Source organism: Podarcis erhardii (genome assembly GCF_964252035.2).
Source record: "Podarcis erhardii genome assembly, chromosome: 10".
Taxonomy (NCBI): Eukaryota; Metazoa; Chordata; class Lepidosauria; order Squamata; family Lacertidae; genus Podarcis; species Podarcis erhardii.
Genome location: NC_138500.1, coordinates 24528372 through 24554815, shown reverse-complemented (window position 1 = coordinate 24554815; position 26444 = coordinate 24528372). Strand labels below are relative to the sequence as shown.

The 26444-nt window shown below is 41.3% G+C and overlaps 1 protein-coding gene and 1 long non-coding RNA gene across 4 annotated transcripts in view; one reads left to right on the top strand and one right to left on the bottom strand.

The window, feature by feature from the left end:
- IGF1 (insulin like growth factor 1) overlaps positions 1-14493 on the top strand; it is a 63020-nt gene extending 48527 nt beyond the window's left edge. For 2 of the 3 annotated variants that reach the window (XM_081879015.1, XM_081879013.1), the window contains exons 3-5: positions 2901-3082; positions 5083-5138; positions 14170-14493. In XM_081879015.1, the coding sequence (XP_081735141.1) occupies positions 2901-3082; positions 5083-5138; positions 14170-14209 (278 nt within the window). In that variant the 3' untranslated portion in view covers positions 14210-14493. Of the gene's footprint in view, positions 1-2900; positions 3083-5082; positions 11623-14169 lie in introns of those variants that run through there. The other variant, XM_081879014.1, reaches the window with a different exon arrangement.
- Positions 1-26406, bottom strand: part of LOC309351389 — an 84147-nt gene extending 57741 nt beyond the window's left edge. The window contains exons 1-2 of the long non-coding RNA XR_014160815.1: positions 26330-26406; positions 23594-23781 (exon numbers count right to left, since the gene is read on the bottom strand). This is a non-coding gene — a long non-coding RNA (uncharacterized lncRNA). The remainder of the gene's footprint in view (positions 1-23593; positions 23782-26329) is intronic.
- Positions 26407-26444: the final 38 nt, after the last annotated feature.

Here is a 26444-nt window from a genome sequence, read left to right as displayed (position 1 = left end):
AAAGGCAGCTGAATCACTAATAATTGCCTATGGGTACTCTGAGGGGTTTGCTTCTGAGTAAAACTACGAAGCACGTGTCTGCAAAGATTCTGAACATCTTGGTTTACTGATCCTCCGTCAGAGATGCAATGCAGGAGTTTCCATTTCTGCTGTTAATGCCTTGAATTTGATCTATAAATCTGAACAGCAGGAAACGTAGTCTGCAGAAGGAAATGGCTAGGAGGCACAAAAGTCAATACAGCATGTTGCAAACTTTCTCAAAACACTGGCTAGTCAGCATGCTGTATGACACACAAAGGCAATGAATGGTCAAGCAGTTGTTTGTTGCACCAACAGTTAGCATGGATGCTGGAAAAGCAATGTCCCAGGGCCTCTGTAATTCTGCTCTTTGCACTAGCACACATACTGGTTGTGGGGAATGGACCACCAGTGTGCTAGAACCACCATCCCTATGTGCATTATTAATATACACATTAATAAGCAGCTACTATTGGGCTTCTTCTGCCCACTCAGCTGTAAATGTAAATTCTTTGATAAATACTGATTCTCCATTTTAAGTAGTGCAATCAAGGCTGGATTAGTCATTATCCTATGTACCGTATTTTTCCGGGTATAACAACAACTGCAACAAAAAATGGGGGGGGGGGCTGCCCAAAGTTGTTGAGTTTTTTTGGGGGGGAGATTGCCCAGAGTTATAGAGCTTTTGGGGGGCACCACCGCCAATTGCTCCACAGCATACTGCCACCAATCGCCCGTCCCACCTCTTCTATCCGTGTACAAGATGACCCACAATTTTTGCCTATTATTTCTATGGAAATAATATCGTCTTATACACAGAAACATACGGTGTACTGCAGAACAGGGATCCAGCAGTGTTAGCTGTCTGGTGGCTGTATCTATCCTGCTCCCTGCAAATGGCCTGTTTTCCTCTGCCACTATGTTAGTTATGTTCTTTAGAAATACAGCTAATTAAATGGAATGATCAATTCAAGATAATGCGTTTTCTGTGGCTTCTGAAGGCAAATTATCAGAATTATTTATTCATTTATTTATGCAAGCTAGCACTGGAAAGTGGTGGTGTGACAATGGTTAGCCCTAAGTAGAGAGCCCTGCTGGCTATTACAAGTCCCATGGGCTTTTCATTAGTAATTACTTGGACAAAAAAAGAGTGCAAAATGTCACTAACAGCACAATTCTCTGCACGTTTACTTGGAAGTTGTTCACATGGTGTTCAATGGGGCATACTCCCAAGTAAGTGTGCATAGGTTTGCAGCCAAAGTCTTTTCAAGATGTGATTTGAGCAAGGTTTTTAAAAGAGCACACTGCTCCTATCTATGACAACTTAATCTGGGCTAATGATGTAATATACTGAGATGTGCTCTTTGTGTTGTGATTTATCACCAAAGCCTGAAGAACACTTTCATGACACGAGTATCAGATTAACTTGCATGGTACTCCTGAGCCTTCAGACCATTTGCTCATGGGGCTTCCAGAGCACACTGACCACCAGTCAGTTAGAAAAGCATAGGGTGGCCAGTTACTGATTGCCAAAAAAGAGGACAATGATTTGCATAAATTGTGGTTGTGCACCTTTAAGGCCCCTGCACTCCCTTCTTTAAGATTCTACAGCCTTGCCATATACACTGGCTGGGGCTGGATGTATGGGGATGGGGAGGCAGATTGTCACAGAAGCCTGGAGCTCATGCAGCAATTGGGCCAAAACTGGTCATGGTGCCATCGAATTATGGCAATGCGGTCACGCCAGAATGCTCCGGGTAAATAGGATATTCGGGGGGGGGGGGACCTAATGAACCTAGGTATCAATAGAATTAATTTTACATTGCTTTTAGTGGAGTTACTTTGTAGTTGTTTAACCATGTTCCCATGTTCTTTTTTTTTTTTTTTCACTGCTTGCTTTTACAATAATTATTACAATTATTTTATTATGATTATAACACAGTGGAGAAAATGATTCCTGAATGAGTGAAACTCAAGCATTTGTGTGTATAAAATCTATATACGTTAAGGCGGCCACTGACACAACACTAAAAATTATGAACCGTGGCATCAAAAAAGAAGGCTAAAGAGGCAGAAATTTACATAAAAACAAATATGCTAATTTATATGCATAGATGCAAATTTAGAAATAATGACTACAACTTAAATAGAAATACAACATCTCTCACCATAGTGGTGAACAAGACTGTGCCCAGGTGAGCTGTCTGCCCTTTTTAGTCTGCTGTCCAGGTCTTAACTTTTGACCGACAACTTCAAGACCACTGCTGCTCCCTTTAAGGTTTTTTACCTTTAAACCACACCTGGACAACCCTTCAAACAGAGAACTGTAAAGTAGGACACATAACTATTCCAGCCATGTGCCTACTGAACTCCAGTTTTGGAGTTCAGCCAATATTTTTTAGCTACTGAATCCAGTAAAAAATATTATAGCAGTTGCTCTTGTGGGTCCACTCAGCTAATAATACTCTAATGTTAGTGTGTTGAGGCTTTGGCCATCTCAGACGCTCCCAGTGTCCCTATTTTCCAGGGATGTCCCTGATTTAAAGAAGCCGTCCCGGTTTCTGATTTGATCCTGGAATGTCCCACTTTTCCTTAGGATTGTCCCTATTTTCATCAGAGAAATGTTGGAGGGTATGGAGTTATCCAACCCCTGAGCTGTCTGAAGGCAATCCTGTATAGGGAAGGTTTTTTAAATGTTTAATGTTTTGTGATGTTTTTATATATGTTGGAAGCTGCCCAGAGTGGCGGGGGCAACCCAGTAACATGTGTGGGGTATAAATAGTAAAATTATCATTATGGAATGGGACGTCCCTATTTTCATTGGAGAAATGTTGGAGGATATGCCATCTTCTCTAACAATGACTGGTTTTTGTTATACTTAGGTAAACCTGCAGGGTACGGGGGCAATAGGCGTCCACCTCCCACCCGAGGAATAGTGGATGAATGTTGCTTCCAGAGCTGTGACCTGAGACAGCTGGAGATGTACTGCGCTCCTGTTAAACCACCTAAATCGGCAAGGTCTGTACGTGCTCAGCGCCACACTGATATGCCTAAAGCACAAAAGGTAGGCAGAATATGATCAACTGTAACCTCCCAATATGTTGCATTTGAGGATTTCCAGCACTGATGCAGAAGGATGTTCATGCACCATTAGTTCTTCATGCATTCATGCTCCTGGGAACTCACACAGATAACAAAATCCATTTATAATATTATTAGCTACTGAATCCAGTAAAAAATATTATAGCAGTTGCTCTTGGGCATTGTAAAAAGTATTATAGCAGTTGCTCTTGGGCATTGTTTTAGGGGTTATTTTCACGGCAGCGGCACAACCATAGTTTTTTTGTTATCCTTTGTTTGTTCGTTTTTTTATTTTAAAAAAGATGGTCAAGTACAAAGGGGGATAAGCCTCCTTCACCTTTTAATTGTTATATAGATGAAATTTCACTAAATGCAGCTTGTCTGCCTCAAGGCTCAGAAGGCCTCAGCATGAGCAGGCCGTGTGAAATAACTCGGTTTTACAGCAGAGACATGTGTGAGTATAACTTGTCAGGGGCCTAAACAATGTTTGGCCCAGAATAAGACAGAACATTTTAAGGCTGGGGACATACAAAAACATTAGCAACAGGTCCTGCTAGCTTGTTGGGGCCTTGACACTTGCTCTGTGGACACTATGACAAAACACATATGAAATTTAAAAAGTGTTATGAGAGTACCAGTTAGGCCCTATCATAGACCTATGTATATTCCTAGAGTGCACCAGCAGCTCCTTGTAGCTATGTATGACAAAGGAAGATCAATAGGGGTGGACAAGCTGCCTTTCAGAGAAGATAATTATTATTAATTATCATCAATAGCAACAACACTCCTGTGGAACTCACTGCCAATTGAGATTAGATTGTCCGTGTCCCCCACCCCGCTTAATGTCAGGTGCTTGTCAAAGACTTTCCTATTTCAGAAGGCATTTTAAGGTGGATTTCTGATCATTTGTTTTCATTTAAGAAAATTTGTATAAAGCTTAACTGTAAATAATACTTCCAAGCAGTTCACAAAGAATATAAGACATGCCATAGAACTGTCAGTAAGTATCAGTGTTAAAAATGAGTGTATAAAAAGTGAAATGAATAAAATCAACAGGTAAATGTATACTTTCTAAGCTAAGATTATAGTTTAAAACACACAACAGCTTTACATGTCAGACTAGGCTTGCCTACACAGAAAAGTTTTAGATGAGCACTGGAAAAAAAATACAGAGAAAACACCTGCCCAGTGTCAATTCTTAATTTTAATTACTCTTATTCTTTGATTTTTAAAAACATTTTTAAAAAATGTTTTAAAAACATTTTAAAAACACCCTTCTTATAAATTCTTTCTTTTTCTAAAACTACAATCCAATGCACAATTATCCAAGTGAAATCTGTGGGTCTTGTGTAAAAAAGTAATATTAAACAAAAGTTTAATGGTGGTTTTTTAAATATTCTAGCCTTTGCCAAGTCTTAGGAACAAGGTGGCCTAGAATTCCAAATCAGTCAGATAAATGCATTGGCTTATTTAAACCATCTTTCCCAGGCTGATCAGGAGCCAGATGTGGACCATAAACCAGTTTGCCTCCTGCAAGAACAGACCACAGCCTGTCAAGAAAACTTAGAGTGATCAAACTGAGACAAATCATCCTATGGGAATGAGACCAAGCTCTCAGAGTGATTTTGTTCCATTGATATCATTGGCTGCATGGAAAAGTCTCATTAAGGCTGGGAGGATATTCAAACACAAACCAGATGCCTCCATTGATTTTAAATGATCTCAGCTGTTCAAGTTAGTCACAAAAGTTTGTCACTCAGACAAAAGTAGCATTTGTACACTGCACTGTCACTGCAGCCACTCCAGTGATATTCAAAGCATTGGCACAAAGAAAAGGAATGTTATTTCTAGAGGTTAACACACCATCAGCTCTCATGTTCAGAGAGAGGTTTCTAAATACAGTATAATATAGCTTGTGATGGTGAATAACATTTTTTTTAAAAAAATTATAAAGTGTGCTGAAATATTTTCTTTCATTTTCAGGAAGTGCATTTGAAGAACACGAGTAGAGGAAACACAGGAAACAGGAACTACAGAATGTAAGAAAATATCATCCATAAAAGTGAAGAATGAATGTGCCATCTGCAGGATACTTTGCTGTAAATAAATTGTCAAACATTGGACAAAACACTAAAGTTCAATAAGCTTGATGAAATTTCCACTAATGGGCATTCTCCCAATGAACAATGCAAGTAAACATTCCAATAGAAATCAACTCAGTGCTAAGATGTTTCTGAGACTGGCAGATCGCTGTTCTAATTGTTCACCTGCTATAAATGTCCTACACACACACACACACACATATACACACATACACAGAGAGACACAATGAATCCTGTGCCCCTCAAAAGCCACCAGATGTACAGGCCTTTGATGGATCCAATTGCACTAAATTAACTTATGAACCCTGCTGTTGGAGTCATTCACCAGCCTTGTCTAAGTGGGTTGTGGTTTTTTTTGTTTTGTCTTTAATATTTGCACTTCCATACAAGCAACAGACTCTGTCTTGCAGTGTCTGATACCATTGTTTGTTTGCCCCTTTTATATTTGCACAGTTTGGCATTCCCAGTAGCAGCGACAGTAACACGTCAATTACACCAGTAGCATTCTGACAACATATGAGTTGCATGCATTCACCCCAGTTAGAGATCCTTACATGGTTCAATATGCACACAGAGTTCCTGTGTAGAATGGAAGCACCATTTACTTTGATGGATGAAGTGGCAACACACATTACACTCTCAGTCACTGAAGTGAATGGGGCCGATTATATACACTTGAGCTCCACATGTGCATGAGAAACCCTTGTTTGCAACAAATTTCTGGATCAGGGTAACAGATTTTAAGACAAAGGCTCACCACCACAACACATGAAGATACAAATAGACACAACATGGACAATTGGGGTGTTGTTTTTTGCAGTTTAGAATCAGTTAAGAGCACACAAAAGGCTATCTTAAATCCTTGGTGATTCTTTCAGGTGATGAGTTATTTTGCCACACTATAAATAAAACGTCTTTTCCTCCATATAGTGCAGTATGTAAAAAAATTAGCATATCAATAACACACATATAATCAACATTATGTAAAACTGTTTCATAGTACAATGGTGCTATTTTGTAGCTTGCTTTATGGAAGGGTCTGGCAAAAACAGTAAGAGGTAAAAGCAAAATAACAGTGGAGTTGGGTGAGAACTAAGCCCAAGGTGAAACGGAAGGAATTTGCAGGAAATACATGCATAATTTTAAAAAAGGCTTCCAAATAATTAAAAAAATTAACTACCAATATCAAGTAATAACATTGCTATCCCATACTGATGAGATTTTTGTCTGACTCTGTTTATCCAACTGAGTGGCAACATTCAAACCAATGCGTGATGCCACTCCAAAGAAACTGGAATCTTCTTCTTGGCTAGTGGCAATTTGGGAATTAGCTCTGAGTGACATTGAAGAGATACAAATTATGGCTTGGCAACAGCATGGGAACACGTGTACCCAACTGGTGCTTCCCTAGTGTACCAGGTCCTTGTTGATTTCCCTAGGCTCTGGTTTATAACACTACTTTCTTATCACTGTAAACTAAATCTCTGGGACATCATCAAGTAGACCTGAGCAACGCAACCAGAAGAATCTTGCCGTACTGTACCACTTAGGACTGCAGATGGGAGATTGCAGGTCTGAAATGTTTGCCTGTATATAAAGTTGCCTGTATACAGAAAAATAGCAATAAGGAAAAATGATTTTAACCTCATTTTCTCCCTGACACGCTACTTTTTCGTTTGCAGGGTATTCTGTGCCCAGAGTATTTCCAAAATGTCCAGCAAGAACCTCACCATGTGATTCTGCTGATTATGTAACTTGAGTCCCAGGTGGTACTATCCTTCAACTCCCCCCCCCCAAAAGATTGCAATGCCTACCTTGGTGCTCCGTAAGACTTTATTTAAACTGTGACATGAATAGGAACTCTAACTGGAGCCAAGGTGAGAAGCAAGCAACCCACAAATCATTTGACTCAGTAATGTTTTAGGAAGGACTACAGTGAGGAAACAAGCCAATAAATAAAATAGAATCATGTAATTTTAGACTGTCCTAAAAACACTTGCATGCAATAAGTATGGTAACTGCGTGCAAATAAGCCTCGCTTACTTTCTATGCACCCCTTCCTGGGAGAAGGTCTCATTCAACTCAATGGGGCTGGGATTACATTGTAATCCTGACCTGCCCATATCAACAAAGGCATTCAGTTCAATGGGACCTAGAGAGGTTTACTTTCTGCATAGGATCATGCTGCATAAGCTCAGATTTAATGCAAAACAGGCTCAGATGTTGCAACAGTCTTGTGTTGGCCCTCTGAAAGGATATCAATTTTATTCGTACCTAGCAGTAATTTTTACATAACTTTGGATGGTGGCTGGAACCTATGAATGTATATACATATGAAGTCTTCTGCTGTATTCAAGGCTACTCCATTTTTACAAGCAAGAGATATACAAATGAAGGATTTGGGGAGGGCAGGGGGGACCTGTAGCAATTTTGCTTTACCTTTTACTGATTTGGCCAGCTATGCCAAAGTGGTGCTATTGTTTTGTTTAAGAAAGTACTTGACTTTTAAAAAGAAAACTATAAAAGAAAGTATATGCATATTTTTAAAAAAATAAATTGACAGATATATAGATTTTGCTTTTTAAAATAGAAACATGCCTAGCCATAATTTTTCAACTTTTTGTCATTTTAAAAAAAGGGGGATTTGGGACAGTACTTACGTTTTTTAAAAAATGAGAGAAAAATAAAATTGCCAAAATTAATACTAATATTAGGTGTCGCATTATCAGAACAGAAGTGTAGGGCTTACTAAGTACTGCTGTAGCTTAATTTCCATTTGTTTTGGTGGAATATACAGGGATACTGCTCTAACCCTATTGGGATGAATGAATGTTGCAGTACAACAGTGCTTAATGGATTAAATCCGTAAGCCGCACTCAGAAATTCCAGTGTGCCTGTGAGTGTTCCAGGGCGCCCTATGAGCTCCCATTCTGTTTAATGGAGGGGACAATACTGTGCTTGTGGCAGGATGCCTGCGTGGAACTTTGGGTCATGGCACAGTCCTCCACCCATTAAAAGCATTATGTGTTCTTGCACAGGGGTAACATTGGGATTGTTTGTGTGCAGTGGTTACATTGCCTTGGTGGAAATCACCTTTCACTTGTCAGGGCATTTGATTTTCTTCAGATCCCCTTACCCACTTAAGTCCACCACCTCCTCCAAAGTCCCTCTGGAGCAGAATACAATATGGCACTTTCCACTAAGGCAAAGTCACCATATGGATATAATCCATTCTAATTACACCAAATTACAAAAACCTTTCATCCTGGCCTTGGTTAGGACCAGAAGTCCAAATTATCATTCAAAGGGTGATAATCCCTGGAGTGTTTTCACACAACAAGAAAGACACACTTGAGCCTTACTTGCGCCTTCTGCATGCATGCATGTAGTCCTAAAACACAGAGTGCCATTAAAAAAAAATACTTTTTCTACCCATGGTTCCTGAACTACCAAATAATAATAATAATAATAATAATAATAATAATAATAATAATAATAGTAATAATTTTATTTATACCCTCGTCCATGTGGCTGGGTTTCCCCAGCCACTCTGGGCGGCTTACACTACATAAAAAATTGTAAAACATCAGACATTAAATACTTCCCTAAACAGGGCTACCTTCAGATGTCTTCTAAAAGTCAGATAGTTGTTTATTTCCTTGATCGGAGGGCGTTCCACAGGGTGGGCGCCACTACTGAGAAGGCCCCTTGACTGGTTCCCTATAACCTCATTTCTCGCAGTGAGGGAACCGCCAGAAGTCCCTCGACACTGGACCTCAGTGTCCAGGCTGAACGATGGAGGTGGAGATGCTCCTTCAGGTATACTGGGCTGAGGCTGTTTAGGGCTTTAAAGGTCAGCACCAAAACTTTGAATTGTGCTCGGAAATGTACTGAGAGCCAATGTGGGTATTTCAGGACCATATGTCTCTGCAGCCACTCTCAGTCACCAGTATAGCTGCCGCATTCTGGGTTAATTGTAGTTTCCGAGTCACCTTCAGAGGTAGCCCAAACATAGAATGCATTGCAGTAGTCCAAGCAGGAGATAACCAGAGCATGTACCACTCTGGCAAGACAGTTCACAGGCAGGTAGTATCTCAACCTCCGTACCAGATGGAGCTGGGAGACAGCTGCTTGGACACAAAATTGACCTGCACCTCCATGGATAGCTGTGAGTCCAAAATGACTCCCAGGTTGCACACCTGGTCCTTCAGGTGCACAGCTACCCCATTCAAGGTCCCTCACACCTGACCCCCCAAAACAGTACTTCTTTCTTGCCAGTGATCCATGCATAGAAGCCTAGTTACATGTATGGATCTTCTTAGCTGGGTTAAGACAAAAGTGTACAGTGGTACCTCGGGTTAAGTACTTAATTCGTTCCAGAGGTCTGTACTTAACCTGAAACTGTTCTTAACCTGAAGCACCACTTCAGCTAATGGGGCCTCCTGATGCTGCCACGCTGCTGGAGCACAATTTCTGTTCTCATCCTGAAGCAAAGTTCTTAATCTGAAGCACTATTTCTGGGTTAGCGGAGTCTGTAACCTGAAGCGTATGTAACCTGAAGCGTATGTAACCCGAGGTACCACTGTATTGAGTTTATTTTATCTATAACAGATAACTCAAGGGTAGGCCCACAAACATAAAACGTATATTTATGGAGAAATCGGTTTAAGTACAAATCACAGCTATTTTAAAAAAAGATGCTTTGAAGTGAAAAGAAAAAAACATCCATTTCTAATGGGGGTGGGGAGAAGAAGTGACAGATTCTGTAGCTTTTGAGAAAGAGTTGAAAATATATGGCTAGCATTCTGTGAAACTGAAATTGTGTGCATGCATTGAGTCTGTATGTGTGATTTTTTTTTAAAAAAAGAAAAACTTTATATGGTTTTCACAAACATCAAAATGTGCAAAAATGACACCTTTATGGTTCTTTTTAAATGAAAGTTAAATCTCATTGGAGATTCTTTGTGTTTAGATAGGGGGGAAATTGTTCTGATGAAAGTATACTCAGTCTATTTAATGTGTTTCAAAACTACTTTTAGTCTGGAAATGAATTGTAGTAATTTATTAAAGACACAATATATACCACTGATTCCTCTTTTAAAAATATCATTGCAGTTCAAACAAGTATGCCGTATATTTTATAGTTTATTCAAAGAGACTTTCCATTGTTCTGGTTTCAAATGGCCTCTCTAGTTTAAATGCCTGTGCATTTGATGATTATTTTTAAAAGGGGGATTAGGATTTTTTGCTCTATTTAACAAGTCACAAATCTTCATTGGTGACTTTCCTCACAAGCCATTAACTATATAGAAGCACCATTTGGTAAATCGTGTAAATCAAATTCCTGTCTTGAAGGAGAAACAAATCCTAAGTGCAAACCTATATTCATTTTAATCCTGCAATAGACATTTTTGCTTATCACAATATTACAGTATTCTGCAAGGACTATCATTGCTCAAACACAGTATCTTGTGTACAATTTTTTTTCTGTTTGACTTTTACATGAAGGAGGTTATAAGAATATCTAAAACTTGACTACATATAATACAGTATAGAGATACCACTCTAAGAAAGACAAAACTAGACAATATTTTCATTTCCCCTGAAAGATTGAGGCTAGGTACAGATAGTGGTTCCAGCTGACTTCAAGTTAATTGTGACAAGTTAGTCTCATAAACTAGCTGAAGACCTGTTGCTTTAATGTAATTTAGTCACAACTGCTGGATCAGGGCCAATAGTTTTTCACATGCTTGAAGGCAGAATAATTCAATGAACACTGTCCATAGGGCACACCTTTACTTTCTCTGTCCCACGTTGCCACTGGAGACATGTGGGCTAAACCTAGCCCAGAGATGCTGAGCTGACCAACCATCCCTCATCAAAGTAGCTCTCCAAGAAAGCGAGTTTCTGGCCAGGTCACTACAGTCTCCAGTCATCCAAATGCTTAAAGCACAATTAGATTTTGCCACCTTCCCAAGTGGCTTCTGTTTTGCAAACTCATTTCTGCAAATTCTAAACAAGGCTATTGGAGTCTCTCCTTAATTCCCTCCAAGACAATATTTGAAGGGGTGTGTGAAACTTGAAATTTAAAACATTCAAATCATACTCTTGGTCCAACTAGCCCAGTATTGTTTTGTCTGACAGGCAGAAGCTCTGCGGGGTCTCAAAGAGGGAGAGATTTTCTCCTCCCTACCTTATCTTTTTACCTGGAGATGCTAGGGATTGAACTTGGCACCTTCTGAACCACTGAGCTATGCCGTCTCTCTTGCCATTTATTACATGGCACATACATAACTACAATATGGACAGGAGAAATTAACATATGTGCCCTTGGACATTGATAGCTCTATCATGCTACCTTAGAGATATACTAGCATCTGTACCTAGCTCCATACTGATTGCATGAAGGGTGCATGTTTTGAATTTTTTTTCACTTTTCAATAACCTGCAACATAACCACAACTTTCTGCTTCTCACTTGCATTATTTATTTTCAGAAATCTTACGCTGTAGCTGTTTTCATTGGAATGTATCAGCACAGCCTTATATTTGCAAACCAGACATAACCAACACTTCAAAAACATGTGTTTCATTCACTAGCACTTCTTGGATAACTTTGCTGTGCTACTACCACAGCCATCTATTGAATGGTCACTGTGAATCACGATACCTAGCCATGCACGTTCCTTCTCTGCTCACTGGTACCATTTTTGAAAACTCTCTCTCTAGGTTTACTTTGTCTCACGCACACCAGCTGTGCACTCCTGCTCTCCAGCAGTGGAATACATGTCTCTTTCAATATGTTTTTGCTAGGCAACCCCACTCCAATTACACAGAAAACGAGGTCATAATGGAGAATGGGACTACTGTTAATCCTGTGTTTACTTCAACAACAACAAACCTGGACTATTTGGAAAGGGACCTTGGCTGGAGGGACATCCTGTTTCAGACAATAAGGAAAATTTACCTTGTGCTGCTTGTTAGTTGCAGCCCCGTTAGACCACAGTTACACCTCTACCTCTACCTCCTGTTCATACATCTGGTTACCCATGCAATTGACTTTGGGAAATTGTGCAAGTGGCCACCATGATTTGCATACAGCAACCTTTTTCAAAATGTCTCCCTGTCAATTCGGTGTGAAGTCATAATTAGATCCCGTTGAAATCAATGTGGAATATTCGTCATGATTAACTTTTAAAACAGGACCATAGCATGACTAACTTTGCCTGGATCCAACCCACTGTTTATTCTTGTGGTCTCTCTTTTCTGGCATAGTATTGCTCACTACTCTATAGCGTTGCCATGATTTCCCAATTTAGATCCTAATACCAGATAATAACATGGGCCCAGATGTTTCACAGGTCTACTTCTAACTTGCTTATTTGCTGCTACAACTGCACATAATATTGGGGTTAACACCCTACCTCTATGTTTAAATTTCACAGATACCAATGGAGTAGATCTACCAAATAGATCTACTGATAATTGGCCACCAATAAACATAAGTCCAAGGATGCACAGACTATCTAATGCATAATCAAAAACATTATAAAAGGGGGGGGGGACATTAAAGAAAGACTGACTGAATTGATGTGTGAAATGTTGGTTGATGGACTTCTTGCTGAAAATCATTAAATTTCTTTTATTTTTATTTTTCTTTTCTTTTCTTTTCTTTTCTTTTCTTCTTCTTCTTCTTCTTCTTTTTTTTATTATTTTTATTATTATTATTTTTTTGGCTGCTCCTGAATAATGTCTTGCTTTGCTAAGAAAGCCTGTTTATTTTATAATGGATACTAAATGGGGTGATTTTGCTGCTAAGTAACCTTAAAAGTAAGGCTGTAGGTTATGTACAACTTGCATGAGGAAATTGGCAACATACGCTTGGCATGAGGAGTCATCCTACTTTCATTATGGGAAGGAAACAATGACCCTTGAAAGTGTTGACTTTCAATATAAAGTAGCATTTTCCCACATTAAAAGAAGCAGACTTAGGTTTTCTAAAGGGTATATGACCAGGGTACATGACAAGGAGCCACAGCCAATCCTGGACTCTTAAGAAGTATAACTATATGGTACCCATGTTTTTCATTCATTCATTCATTTTTTTAATTTATTATTTGCTTTATCTCTCTCTCTTTTTAAATTACATAATCCTTCAAACTAAGCTACAACAGCATTAAACCAGAAAACTTTAGTGTTGGTTGAATTGCCCTGCCTCATTTACATCAATAGGGATTGTTATTGGTACTCAATAGCACTGATGAATTATTTCATTGCTTAATGTGGCAATACACATAGCACGATGACTGTAGATAGATATGGATGCCCCAGTTTTGAGTACATTCATACATATTTCACTGAAGGTACTGGACTCACACAACCTGGAGCCTCACATGTGCAGAAGTGGCCCCTATTCTCCTTCATGGCTACAAATGTTCTGTGCACATCAGTGGGAATCCATACTACATATGCAGACCATTTCCTCAATTTATGGAAAGGAATGGAGCTGCTGATGGCCAAGATGTAACCTAACACAGGTGTTTAGTTGGATGCTCCCAACATCAGCAGTGGCAAAGAAAGCCTTAGTTGAGCTTGCAGAACTTCATGTGCCCAAAATGGCAATGGTGGTCCTATTTCATTGGCCTGTGGGCCGCAGCCTATGTCCAAATCCTGCCTAATGAGACCTTTCTTTTGTTACTTCAAAGGAGAAAATGCAGTACTCCATTGCCCTTAATTTATGAACAGCACTTAGCTATTGCAGAATGAAATTTATGGGGATAGAGCACTTTGAACATGTCTTTGCTAGCCAAGGTTGTGTGCTGGGGAGGGGGGAGGCTCCATGCATGTACATGGTTTTGCACGCCTTAATTGTTGTTGCTACTTTCTTGTAATCGATCCATTAGCTTAAATGCCTGTTGTAAGCAGTCTACCAAAACTGTTTTGTAATTTAGGTTTATTTCCACTTGCAGCCCAATCCCCAAAGCGCTCCGCCGGCACAAGCCCCATTGAGGACTGGAGCCTTAAGCAAGGAACTTGCCTGCATCAAACTTACACAAGGGCAAGCTTCCTTACACTATACAGTAAATGAGAACAACTTTTACTGTGAGGTATGACAGAGTGACTCTGATGCATTTCTAACCAATTCCAATGATGGAAATCAATTGTGACCCAAGGAGAGTAACGAAGCAACTGAAGCAACCAGCTGGTGTGTTACAGCATGTTTTTTTCTGAATAGGTTTTGCGAGCCAAAAACAAGATTCCTTAGTGGGAAAGGACATATGCTGCTTTAAAAAAACAATAGTTCTGGGAGACTTTGAAGTACCACATGCTTATTATAAGTACCGTACATCCCTAGAGGCACAGCTAACAACAAAACTAAATGCAAATTTCCAGTATGCCTCCAGCTGATATTTTTCTGTACGTGTCCAGCATAATCTAATCTATAAGACAACAGGATCAAGGACTGACTAATATCTGGATAAGTGACCCTCTGCAAAGCTAGAATGTCATAATTAGCCATCTAGCTTATATGTGTTTTTAGTTACTTAGCTGCCCAAGTGCTAAATGTTGAGATTAATATTCATTTGTTTTCCACAATGCCATTCTTCCAAACAAAAATATGAGCTGGCCCACTTACCTTAAATTAAGAGTATGGTCAACATCAGAACATGAACTGGCCCACTTACATCTTAAGAAAAAGTATGTGCAACCTCAGGGTTTAGATTATACAAGCATGGTTGTATGTGAGCACTTGAATTCCTATAAATTCACTACTGAAGGCTATTGATGGCAAGCATATAAGCAAAAACCATGATGAGGGACATTGTTTGCTCACCGTGTCAGCTCCTCCCACACACCAAAAAAAGTCCATAATCCTTGAAACACTTTGGCGGCATATGTCATACTGAGATAGATGGGCAGTGCACCAGCACAAGGCTTTGTAGATTGGGCTGTAAATATTTGGATTTGTGCAGTTTTTATTTTCCCTGTGCTCATTCAAAATGCAAACTGTCATGACCTAATGACAAGTAAATAATATTTCATACTGTGTATGTAACATCAGTGTGTTGCAGAACCCCCCACCCCACCCAAACAACTACTTCAACAGTAGAACTCACCCCATTATTCTCCCCATTTAGCACTGGTAAGCTTTCCACAGATACACAGGAATGCCAAGTAATGAAGGTTTTAGTGCTTGCGAAAAGAAAAAACTGATCTTACTATTTCACATTTACCTCGGAACCATTTAGCCATGTCCCCCACTCTGTGCAAACTTTCTAACCTGGTAAACATTGATCCATAAACCAATAGTGTATTCATGCTTCTTAAAAGGCTCTTTATATGCATTTATCATGATAGGTCCAAAAGATCTCAAGAGCTAGTTGTCTGGTTTTCATTGTTTGTTTTTCTAAATATCCACTGATTCAGTAAAAAAAAAAAAGGGCTTGGTCACACTGTATAATAAAATAAAGACTATGGCAACCTTAGGTTGGTAGAATGTACTGAACTGTTTGCTCCCTCTTGAGATCCAGTCCAAAATGTGAAACATTACTGTAAGAGGGTATCTTTCTAATGTATTTGTATGTATAGTTGACACCTCTGTGAGGTCTAATAAAGAATAATGGTTAATAAACATAACTGTGCTAAGCATCTTTCTTGCTCCAGGATATCTCTGACTTCTTTGGCTATAAAGCAATTGCTTTAGACTCAGGCTCTGCACATGTGAGAAAAAACACAGAGAGAGTGTTGGCTGGTGATCTTAAATTAAGATAATCAGTACTCCCTCTCCCTCTCTTATCACCACCCACACTCTTTCTTTCTCCTCCCCTCCCCCCTTTAGAAAGAGAGAGAAAGAGTGTGGGACGAATGGATGATAGATGAATGGAGGCTGGAGGCTGTGTGAGTGAGAATGAATGGAGCGCATCCTTGTATGCCTGTGTAAATAAATCAGTGCTGTGTAAGAAAGGGTATGGAGTGGCTCCAGCCCTGCTAACTGATGGTATGCAGAATCTGACATATTACTCCCAAGGGAATGCAACCTTCAGAGGCAAAAAACAAAAACAAAAGATTCTTCACCCCTCCTTTAAAGCGAAACAAAAACATGACCAATGTTAACAAAAAATACATATGTTAGGGGAACATGCAGTGGCGTCGTGTGGGGGGTGCAGGGGGGGCCGGCCGCACCGGGTGCAACATCTGGGGGTTAGGGTTAGGGAGCGCAAATCCACGGGTTAGGGGGCGCAAATTACTTGCCTTGCTGACAACCCACGCTACACCACTGGGAACATGTGCATAAAAATGAATATATTAGTGAAAATAACACGCAGTATATTAAGAGAAACTGCTTGCAAAAAGGTGTGCATTAGTCAAAACTGCATCCCAAATGTGTTTATTAGGGAAAAAATTCACTAACAATACAGTACAGTGTTTTTCTTTTCTCTTCTCTTCTTTTCTTTTCTTTTCTTTTCTTTTCTTTTCTTTTCTTTTCTTTTCTTTTCTTTTCTTTTCTTTTCAACTGCAAACTGCTGCAGAAATGTGGAATTTAAGATTGGGAAAATGAGAAACTGAGTGAACTGATATTGACAGATCTTTCCATTCTTATTGGAGTGGCCACACTCAGTGCCAGAATGTGGCCACTGGAGGACTGACCAAAGTTGAAAGGGGCCCTCAGACCAAAAACGGTTACCCGCCATTGGTCTTCTTATTTGGCAACCACTTGTAGCTGAGTAAGATTGTGTTCCATGAGCACAGTCTTAATGGTGTGTCCACAGATGACTTTGAAGGCCAATTCTAGATCCACATGTCCTTCCACAGTGGGGACATAGGTTTCCGGGCAGGAGTTGATCATGGTGAGGGTTTACCAAACATGTCTTCCTTTTAACCTATTTCTCCCTTTCGTCCTGCGTTTGAGTGTCTTCAAAGTCCCTGACACCTTTGGTAAAGGCTGTTCTCCAACTGGAGCAATTGCAGGCCAATGTTTCTCAATTGTTGGTGTTTATACTACATTTTTAAAGATTTGCCTTGAAAGAGAGTCTTTAAACCTCTTTTGTTGACCACCAGCATTACACTTTCCATTTTTAAGTTCAGAATAGAGTAGTTGCTTTGGAAGACAATAATCAGGCATCCACACAACATGACCAGTCCAACGAAGTTGATGTTGAAGAACCATTGCTTCAACACTGGTGATCTTTGCTTCTTCCAGTACACTGACATTAGTTCGCCTGTCTTCCCAAGTGATATGTAAAAATTTTCAGAGACACCGTTGATGGAATCTTTCAAGGAGTTGGAGATGGCGTTTATAAGTGGTCCATGTTTCACAAGTGTACAGTAAGGTTGGTAGTACAACTTTGGTTTTTTGGATGTCGAGAGATAGGCCAAGCTTTTCGTAAGCTTCTGCGAAGATATTTAGGATGGTTTGGAGGTCATCCTCTAAGTGAGCACACACTACGTTGTCATCAGCATATTGAAACTCTATGACATAAGTTATGGTAACCTTACTCTTTGCTTTCAGTCTACTTAAGTTAAAGAGCTTTCCATCTGTTCAATATATGATTTCTACCCCAGTGGGGAGTTTACATTGACAATGTGTAGGATCAATGAAAATATTAGAGTTGGAGCGATAATACATCCCTGTTTAACACCTGATCCCACTGTGAATGGTTCACTTTGACAGCCATTGTTATCCACAATTGTTTCTGCCACATTCTCATGGAGGAACAGAATAATGTTCACAAATTTATCCAGGCAGCTGATTTTCAGAAGGAAAGTCCACAGAGCATTACGATTTATAGTGTCGAAGGCCTTAGTCAGGTCAATAAAATGCCATATACAGGGATTGGTTTTACTCTCTGCATTTTTCTTGAAGCTGTCAAGCAGTGAAAATCATGTCCACTGTTCCCCCTAGAAGGTTGAAAACCATTTTGGGATTCAGGAACGGTGGCCTTGGATATAGTTGGGAGACGGTTTCCTAAAATCCATGCAAGAATTTTGCCAACTGCAGCTAATAAAGAGATAGTTTCCACAATCCGGTCTATCAACTTTTTTAAAAAAAGAGATTGCATTCTCTTCAGTGCCAACAATTTGAGACTAGGTGCCAGCTTCTAGCTTAAAACAACTGAAAAATTCATCTCCATGAAATTTCTTTGTCTGTCAAAATACTTACATCTCTTCCCTCTCTGCACTGCAGTCATGATCCTATCTCTCTCCCTCTCTCTCCCCCCCCCCATACACACATGCATGGCTACTTACATTTTTAATGCAATAATACATTTAACATCACATCAGCTTTGGCCCAGGGAGCTGCAGTTTTGTAAACACATTTCTTCATATTCTAAAGCTAGGTTATCTGTATCCCACTTCATCATTTTTATCTCAGCCAATTATTTGAGGGAGGAAGCATGGATAAATACTTAGAGCTGTTCTACCTAAATCCTAAAACCAGGAGGTTACATTCTACAGTGCCTTGGCGTTACTGCAGGGATGGAAAACCTCAGTTCCAGGGCCTAGAAGTGGCCCTTCAAAACTCTCCATGGGGCCCTCAGACTCTCCCTGGACCATGGCACTGAAGCACTTTGTGCCTGGAATATGTCTTGATTGCCTGGATGAAGAAGTGTGTACACAGATAGGGTGTGTGTGTGTGTGTGTGTGTGTGTGTGTGTGTGTGAATCTTTTAAGTTTTGTGTGACTAGAATGTAGATTAGTGTAATAAAGATAATAATCACTTTCGTTCCTTTTCCCAGCCTAGCATGTGGCCCCAGAAGGTTGTTCATAAGGAAACATGGCTCTCTGATTTAGTGAAAAGTGTTTTCCACTCACAGAACAGTGATTTTCATTCCTCCTCCCCTACCCACAGAAGCCCTTCACATCCTACACTGTTTTTGAGAGTCCCCTATCCTCACGACCAGCTTTTGGCTCAACGGAAACAGGTTGCCACACCTTGCACAAGGATGTACACTTTCCACTAGTACAAAGCTACCATTAGTCACAACCCAGTAATGATCAGTGCAATCATATGCTAAGGTTACCAGATTTTTTCAATGAATCCGGGGACACTTTTCAACCTCAGTAGGAATGATAGGATTTTGTCAGGGGACTGATTTGTAAATCCGGGGACTGTCTCCAAGAAACGGGGACGTCTGGTAAACCTTATCTTATGCACGCCTGCTCAGAAGTAGGCTCCATTGACTTCAATGGAACTTATTCCTGGGTAGGCATAGATCACATAAAGAAATTAAAACCCATGCATAAGCAACCATAAAGCCATCCTTCCATAATTCAGACACCCATTGTGTGTCAAACTGAAGCTTCTGTACAATCACAAAGAGCAGTCCTCTGACAATGCATGGCAGCTGCTACCCCCACCCAACAAAACTAGATTATGGGGCCAGTTTTAGGGGTGAGAAGGTCCAGCACTTAAGGAGCCTTGATCATCCTCTGCAGAAGCTGCAGTCTTGTTTCCCCAGCACCTTGAGTCTTAGACATGCATTGGTGTCTAACTTGAATTCAGTTCAAAGAAATTCTCTCCTGACATTCTCATTTTGCAGGAAAGCTAAATTCCATGGGCAGAAGTTTCAAGCCAAGCTGTCCTCGAAATGACTTTGATGCTGATTTGTAGAGCGGGGGAAACAACCAGCTGTCATTCCACAGATGCAGAATGAGCCAGAAACAATTGGTACTGATTGTAATGATAGCGTTTGCAGTCTATGTGGAAGTCAAAAGCTTTTTGGACTAGGGAGCCTTTCTATTCAGAAGGAGGCCCAAGTGCTTTACTCTTCCTGTTGTTCCCTTCCAGCATGACAGTTACAGTGCTAATATCTTAGCATGGTGCCTGATCTTCTGACTATAATCATAAAGGCAGACGGCTATGGAAGAACAATAGACTTTCTGTATTGGGGTAGGTGACATCATGCCTCAATCTCCTGGCAGAAGAAGCAAGTGAGACGGGCAGCAAAATGATGCCATATGGAGTACTCCTCTTCAGGGTTTCAGTTACCCTGCCCCCGCCCCCAGTTTTCTATTTTATCCCCACCGCACTGTCAGCATCAGCAGAGGTCACTGAGCATGCTCAATCTTCATTAGGCTATTGGAGAGGTCTCCCCTTAGGGTTTTTTTCCTTAAGATTTTGTATACTTCTGTAAATCCTGGGGTTCCTCTGAGCCTGGTGACACCTCTGTTAGGATATAGTTCTGTTCCACCTTAAAAGGGACGGGCATGACTATTGTGTGTCACATGCCTGTTTACATTTCCAGCACAGTCTGCTGGGAACTTCTGTTTTGTATATTGCTTTTGTATTGCTGTTTTGCTGGAGACGAAGGGAAGCAGACATGTTTTCCTTTGTTCCTGAACTATGCTGGAAAAAATGCTGTACATATGCTTACACATGGCTCTGTCTGCCTCTTCCGTTGTGAGAAGATTTATTCACTTTGCTGATAAAGCATGCATAGTTCTCTTAACGTTTCGGAGGCTCATTTCGCTGACTGATGCTGTTCCAAAGGAGACCGGTGATCGCCCGGCTGCCAGCCAGTGGCTGGAGCCAGCTGGGGCACTGCCTGTTGCCCCTATCTTCCCAGCAGCATCCCAACAAACTCTGTCATCTGTGTGGGCGGTGCCATTTTAGATACAAAGACTAGCATCCGGAATATTAGGACTGCTGTTGGTGTACACAAGTGGGATCTACAACAAGATGCTGCAAAGCTGAGTGCTTCTGTTCCAACCAGCCAGTCAGCCAGCCATGCCCTCCTACACAGTGCTCCATTTCGCCACCACTACCTGGCCCCAAGTCAGTCAACAATCCAGGATCATCAAGCATGCTCAGGTCTCATTAGGCTCAGGGGGGCAAAAATTTACTTTTGCCAAACTTTGGTATTCCCAAAAGCCTACTGTTTAGCATCGGTGGCACTGTTTTAGCTTCTTACAGCTTCTTACAGCCTGCATACTGGATATACAGAATAAACGTTAAACAGTAACTATTCAGTCTGTAAGAGGAGATTTCTATAAAATGTAGGATTATTTTTAGCAACCTTGCTTCCCGCCACCCCTCCATTTCTGTCATTTGGGTGGGGTTTATAAGACTTTGTCCCTGTAATAAGTATGCTTTTAGCAGTCTGGTCTGTAGCCCAAGTCAAACTGACCTGGCTATAAGCTCTGGGGAGCTGTTCTCACACAGCTCTGAGACGATATATTATTTTCTGTGACCACAGCCAATTTGGACCACTTCCAGGTTAACTAGGGAGGTTTACACAGTTGTCGTCAGCATAATCATGGCATGGCCACAAGCACTGATGTTCTTAAGCATCCGGGACAAGCTTCCTCCCATGGCATTAGGAAATTATAATTAAGCAAAATGAAATCGGATTGGATTCTAGCATGCTTTGAAAGTTTATATCTCAATGCCAGGTGTTAATGGTTTCAGAGACAGGCCTAGAGGATTACCTTGGGATATTCTTCCTCACTGCATCACCAGGGAAGCCTAGTACAGGAACCACAGTGATAAAATCTCAGTCCTATCCACAGTAGTGTGTGTGCTGTGTTCACAAACAAGCTGACTCCAGGCATGTTTAGCCTGGAGAAGAGGAGGTTAAGGGGTGATATGATAGCCATGTTCAAATATATAAAAGGATGTCACATAGAGGAGGGAGAAAGGTTGTTTTCTGCTGCTCCAGAGAAGCGGACACGGAGCAATGGTTCCAAACTACAAGAAAGAAGATTCCACCTAAACATTAGGAAGAACTTCCTGACAGTAAGAGCTGTTCGACAGTGGAATTTGCTGCCAAGGAGTGTGGTGGAGTCTCCTTCTTTGGAGGTCTTTAAGCAGAGGCTTGACAACCATATGTCAGGAGTGCTCTGATGGTGTTTCCTGCTTGGCAGGGGGTTGGACTCGATGGCCCTTGTGGTCTCTTCCAACTCTATGATTCTATGATTCTATGACTCATGATCAGCTTGTTGACTCCCCTGCTCATTGGTCTCCTGAAAAATCACAATTCATGTGCATGTCTCCTTGTAGGTCCTCAGGCTAGCTACTGCTCTGGACCATCCATCCAGGTGTTCCACCTTCACCTGATCAATACTCAGTTTATGGCAGGGGTAGGCAACCTAAGGCCCGTGAGCCAGATGCAGCCCAATCGCCTTCTCATTCAGGCCCACGGATGGTCTGGGAATCAGCATGTTTTTACATGAGTAGAATGTGTCCTTTTATTTAAAATGCATCTCCGGGTTATTTGTGGGGCATAGGAATTCATTCATATTTTTTTCCAAAATATAGTCCGGCCCACCACATGGTCTGAGGGGCCCACAGCAGAAAAAGGTTGCTGACCCCTGGTTTACAGGATGGGGGCAGCACACGACTCAGTCGCTGTACTTCATGACCACTCTCCAGACCAAGGAAAACTCCCAGGCAGGGCAGTTTTGCAGCCAAACTGGGCAGGAAATGTGTGCAAGGTTGCTATCTGTCCTGCCCTCTCCCCATACCTGGATATTTGTCCAAATTGCAACTGAGGAGGGGAAGATTAAACCTCTCCCAAGTGCTGTGGACTTGATAAAAATCATAGGTTGCTGGCACCTGCTGCTATTATTATTATTATTATTATTATTATTATTATTATTATTATTAAAATATTAAGATGCTTCCTAATGACCCATTTAGCATCATATGTGATTGGGCCCTCAGCAGTCTAGGACTGATATATGGAGACAGAATAGGACTGTGCCTGCTGGTCTATATCAACAACATTGTGTGCCCCACCAGCCTCAGCCCCCAACATCTGCACATTGTGTGTGCAGTGAACCTCTGCAAAAGTGTGTCCATGCAAGAGGTCATGATTGTGTTCAAGGGAACAATATGTAGTTAATACAAACTACATTCATTCAGCAGTTTATTCCATTTCTTGAAATCTTCCTGTTAATTTTGGCATTTTATTTCAGCTTTCACGTGTCGTAAAAACCACTTCCAGAAAACTAATGGATTCTAGCATGTGTTTAGAACTCATTTCCATGTTATCTGATTCCAGAAAAAGAAAAAGAAAACCTTTGCAGCCACCGTAACCCAGAAACTCATAGGAGTAAAATGACGATATTTGGGGCAGTATATTGGCATACACTTCTTTCCTGCAATTTCCATGGGGGAATTGTGGGGGAACAAAAACATCCATGTGCAGAAAGTGTGGGGGAGCAGCAATATTGTCCAATGACATTGTTGTGGTGTCGTACCATGCCCACTGCTGTGAATGAAATTTAGCTCAACATGCCACTATATTAGTCAAGAAGGCATAGTTCCATACAAAGGCGCCGTCTTGTGCTCAGCATTGGGAGGGGGGTTGCAAGTGTGTGATGTCATGTGCACACTGCCCCCCCAACTTGGCCTGCCATCCCCCACCCAACCACCGTCCAACGCCATACCTGTTTTTGTTGTCGCTGCCACAAGGCTGAGGCCACCCCAGCAGGGCCGCCTGAGGTGCTTTGGTACATTCCTTTGCTACATTCCAGGGAGCACACCAGTGCAGCTTCCAGGGCCCCCTGCGCACAAATACTGAGGGGGCCAAAGATGCTCCAACCCCTGGAGTTGGTGTGCCTGCTTGGTGTGCCGTCTGAAAGGAACATTGGAAAATGAGACAGAAGCACTAGCATTATAATCAGGAAAACTAACACAATATTCTCCATGTCTGAATGCATTCTTCCTGCGCCTAAATACAATATACCCAGTAAGTCACTGGTGCCTAAAAAAAATGGGTGTATGTCAAACACATATTTTTCACATTAATATATAAAGCAGGGGTGTGGAGGTTTATTATTTCCATTAAAAATAGCCCAGGGAGAGGGGGACAAACCCAGGGAAGGGAAGCAGGCAAGAAAACTGCTCAAAGCTAGGGACCCCTTTTCTGCGTAAGTTTGAGACCTCATTGCTTTTACCTCTTTTAAAAATAAATAGGGGAAATAGGGGTATTTAGCATGCACATGGTTTTCCCTCCATGTCTGGTTTGCATTGGTAAAGAAGACAGTAAACAGCTTTCTCCTTGCCCCATGCGTCTTGCTGCTTGTAAGGTTGGACTTCTGCCTTCTCTTGCATTCGGATACATAGATTGATAGATATTCTTTATGATTTTCTGCTTTTACACACTCCCTGACCCATTCCCTCTCACTCTCTCTGGACATAATGAAAACAGCAGAGCTTCAATAATGGTTTCAGATTGTGATTTGTTTGTTTTTAATTCCTCGAGAGAAAAGAGCCAGACAGCAATCCCCGATGTACACTAAGTTTTCAAAATTTCCTTCCTCTCTAATTTGCTCATTTTTCTTTTTGTCCTCAACTTCTTTCATTCCTTAAACTTCCTTCAGCTCACACTTTGGTAAACCTCCATTGCTTTTCCACTCAGTTTCTCTGTCAGCATTTCTATCCCTTCTACTCTAGGCATATTTTCCCTTCCTGCACAATTCTTTCCCCTCATCACCTGGGCCAGCATTAGGGACCTGCATAGTCAGGCCCTTCCTGAAGGTCTGGGGGCCCTGAAGGGCCGACGACCAACCGCTCTGACCTTGCCACCAGGATCCCCACCCACTTGCTATCAGTTCTACAGTGCAGAATCTCCTCTCACCCCATGTGTGTGCTACTTGTTGGCATTTATTATGGGAGCCAAGTCATAAGAAGACTCCCTTCAGATATAGGCACCCACCACATTAGATTCCCCAAATTGCAGTGACCAACATCAGACGTTGCCTCTTGGGGAATTTAACATGGTGGCCAACCACTGTAGCACATAGCTGAGGACTGGCTCAGTTCCCATAATAAGTGTCGCCGCCACCAGGTAATATTATTATGGGCTGTCCTGTGAATCCGCTGGATGAAATAGTGGAAGAACGTTGCCTCAGGAAAGTGAGGAAAATTCTCAGGGATGATTCACACCCTGGCCGGCAATTTCTTGATCTCCTGCCCTCAGGCAGAAAATATAGAAGCATGATTAGTCACACCAACAGGGTAAAGAACAGCTTCTATCCGTGGGCTGTTAGGCTGCTGAATGAAAAGATAACACCAGGGCAACTGACTTTCAGGTTTGGTGGGTGTGCATCAGTAAAAGAGGGGAATTAAAGACAAAGAGAGCTGAGTGGGGGATGCTCGTGTAATCTCACTGTATACAAGTTGTACAAGTGACAAAGTATTTCAAATTTCAAAATTTCAAATATGTTTGCAGGGAGAAGAGGGCTGAGGTAACCGACTTAACAGCAGCAGACTCTGATGTGGAAGCAGCAGCAGCAGCAGATGGGTGTGCGGGCAGGGTCATATCTATGCCATATGTTTAAAGCACATGGCTTCCCTCAAATCATCTTTGGAACTACAGTTTGTTAAGGGTGCTGGGAATTGTAGCTCTGTGAGGGGGAATCTTCCATTCTCAGGATTCTTTGGGAAATCCATCTGCTTGAAATGGATGATGTAGAAGATGTGACCCAGGTTGACACCAGGCAGGGGCCCTTGGCAGTATCAGCCCAAAGGGCCATTAAAGTCTGGCAGTGGCCCTGCTTATCACTCTTTTATTCCCCACTTTGCCATTCTTTACATCTCCATGCTATTCCTTCCCCCCTCCACATCTTTATTTGACCCTAATCTGCCTTTCTTCTTTTTATTTTCCTGTTTTTAGCTCAGTATGACCCCCTACTTACTGCCCTCACTCAGTTTTAGCCTTTCCCTCTCCCACCTATTCACCTCTTTCCTCATCTCCCCCTCCACACACAGAAGCACCACTTCCCAGAGAAATGAGTAGAAGAAGTGTGCATGCACACGAAAGCTCATACCAAGAACTGACTTAGTTGGTCTTTAAGGTGCTACTGGAAGGAATTTGTTTTGTTTTGACTATGGCAGACCAACACGGCTACCTATCTGTAACAGAGAAATGAGGTCACACTTCCAGAACCTTCCATTGTAAGGTCTGTAACCAGTGCTTTTTTCTGGGGGGACGCAGGGGTACACATTTTGTGAATCTTTGTACTTTTGTCCATTTACTGTATTTATTTTCCCCAATTTGAGCTACAAAATTGTGATTTTCTTGAGTCAAAATGAGAGCACCCCTAAATATTTTTTTTAGAAAAAAGCACTGTATGTAACAATGGCAGCCATAAACCTTAGGAAGCATGCTTTTTCCTCACCAATGAGCAATCTTGGTCAGAAGCTACCTGTTGGAGCGGGGGGCTTGTCAATCCCAGCACATCTCAGAGGAAGGTTTGTCTGAAAGGATGGCAGTTGGGGGGGGAGGGGAATATT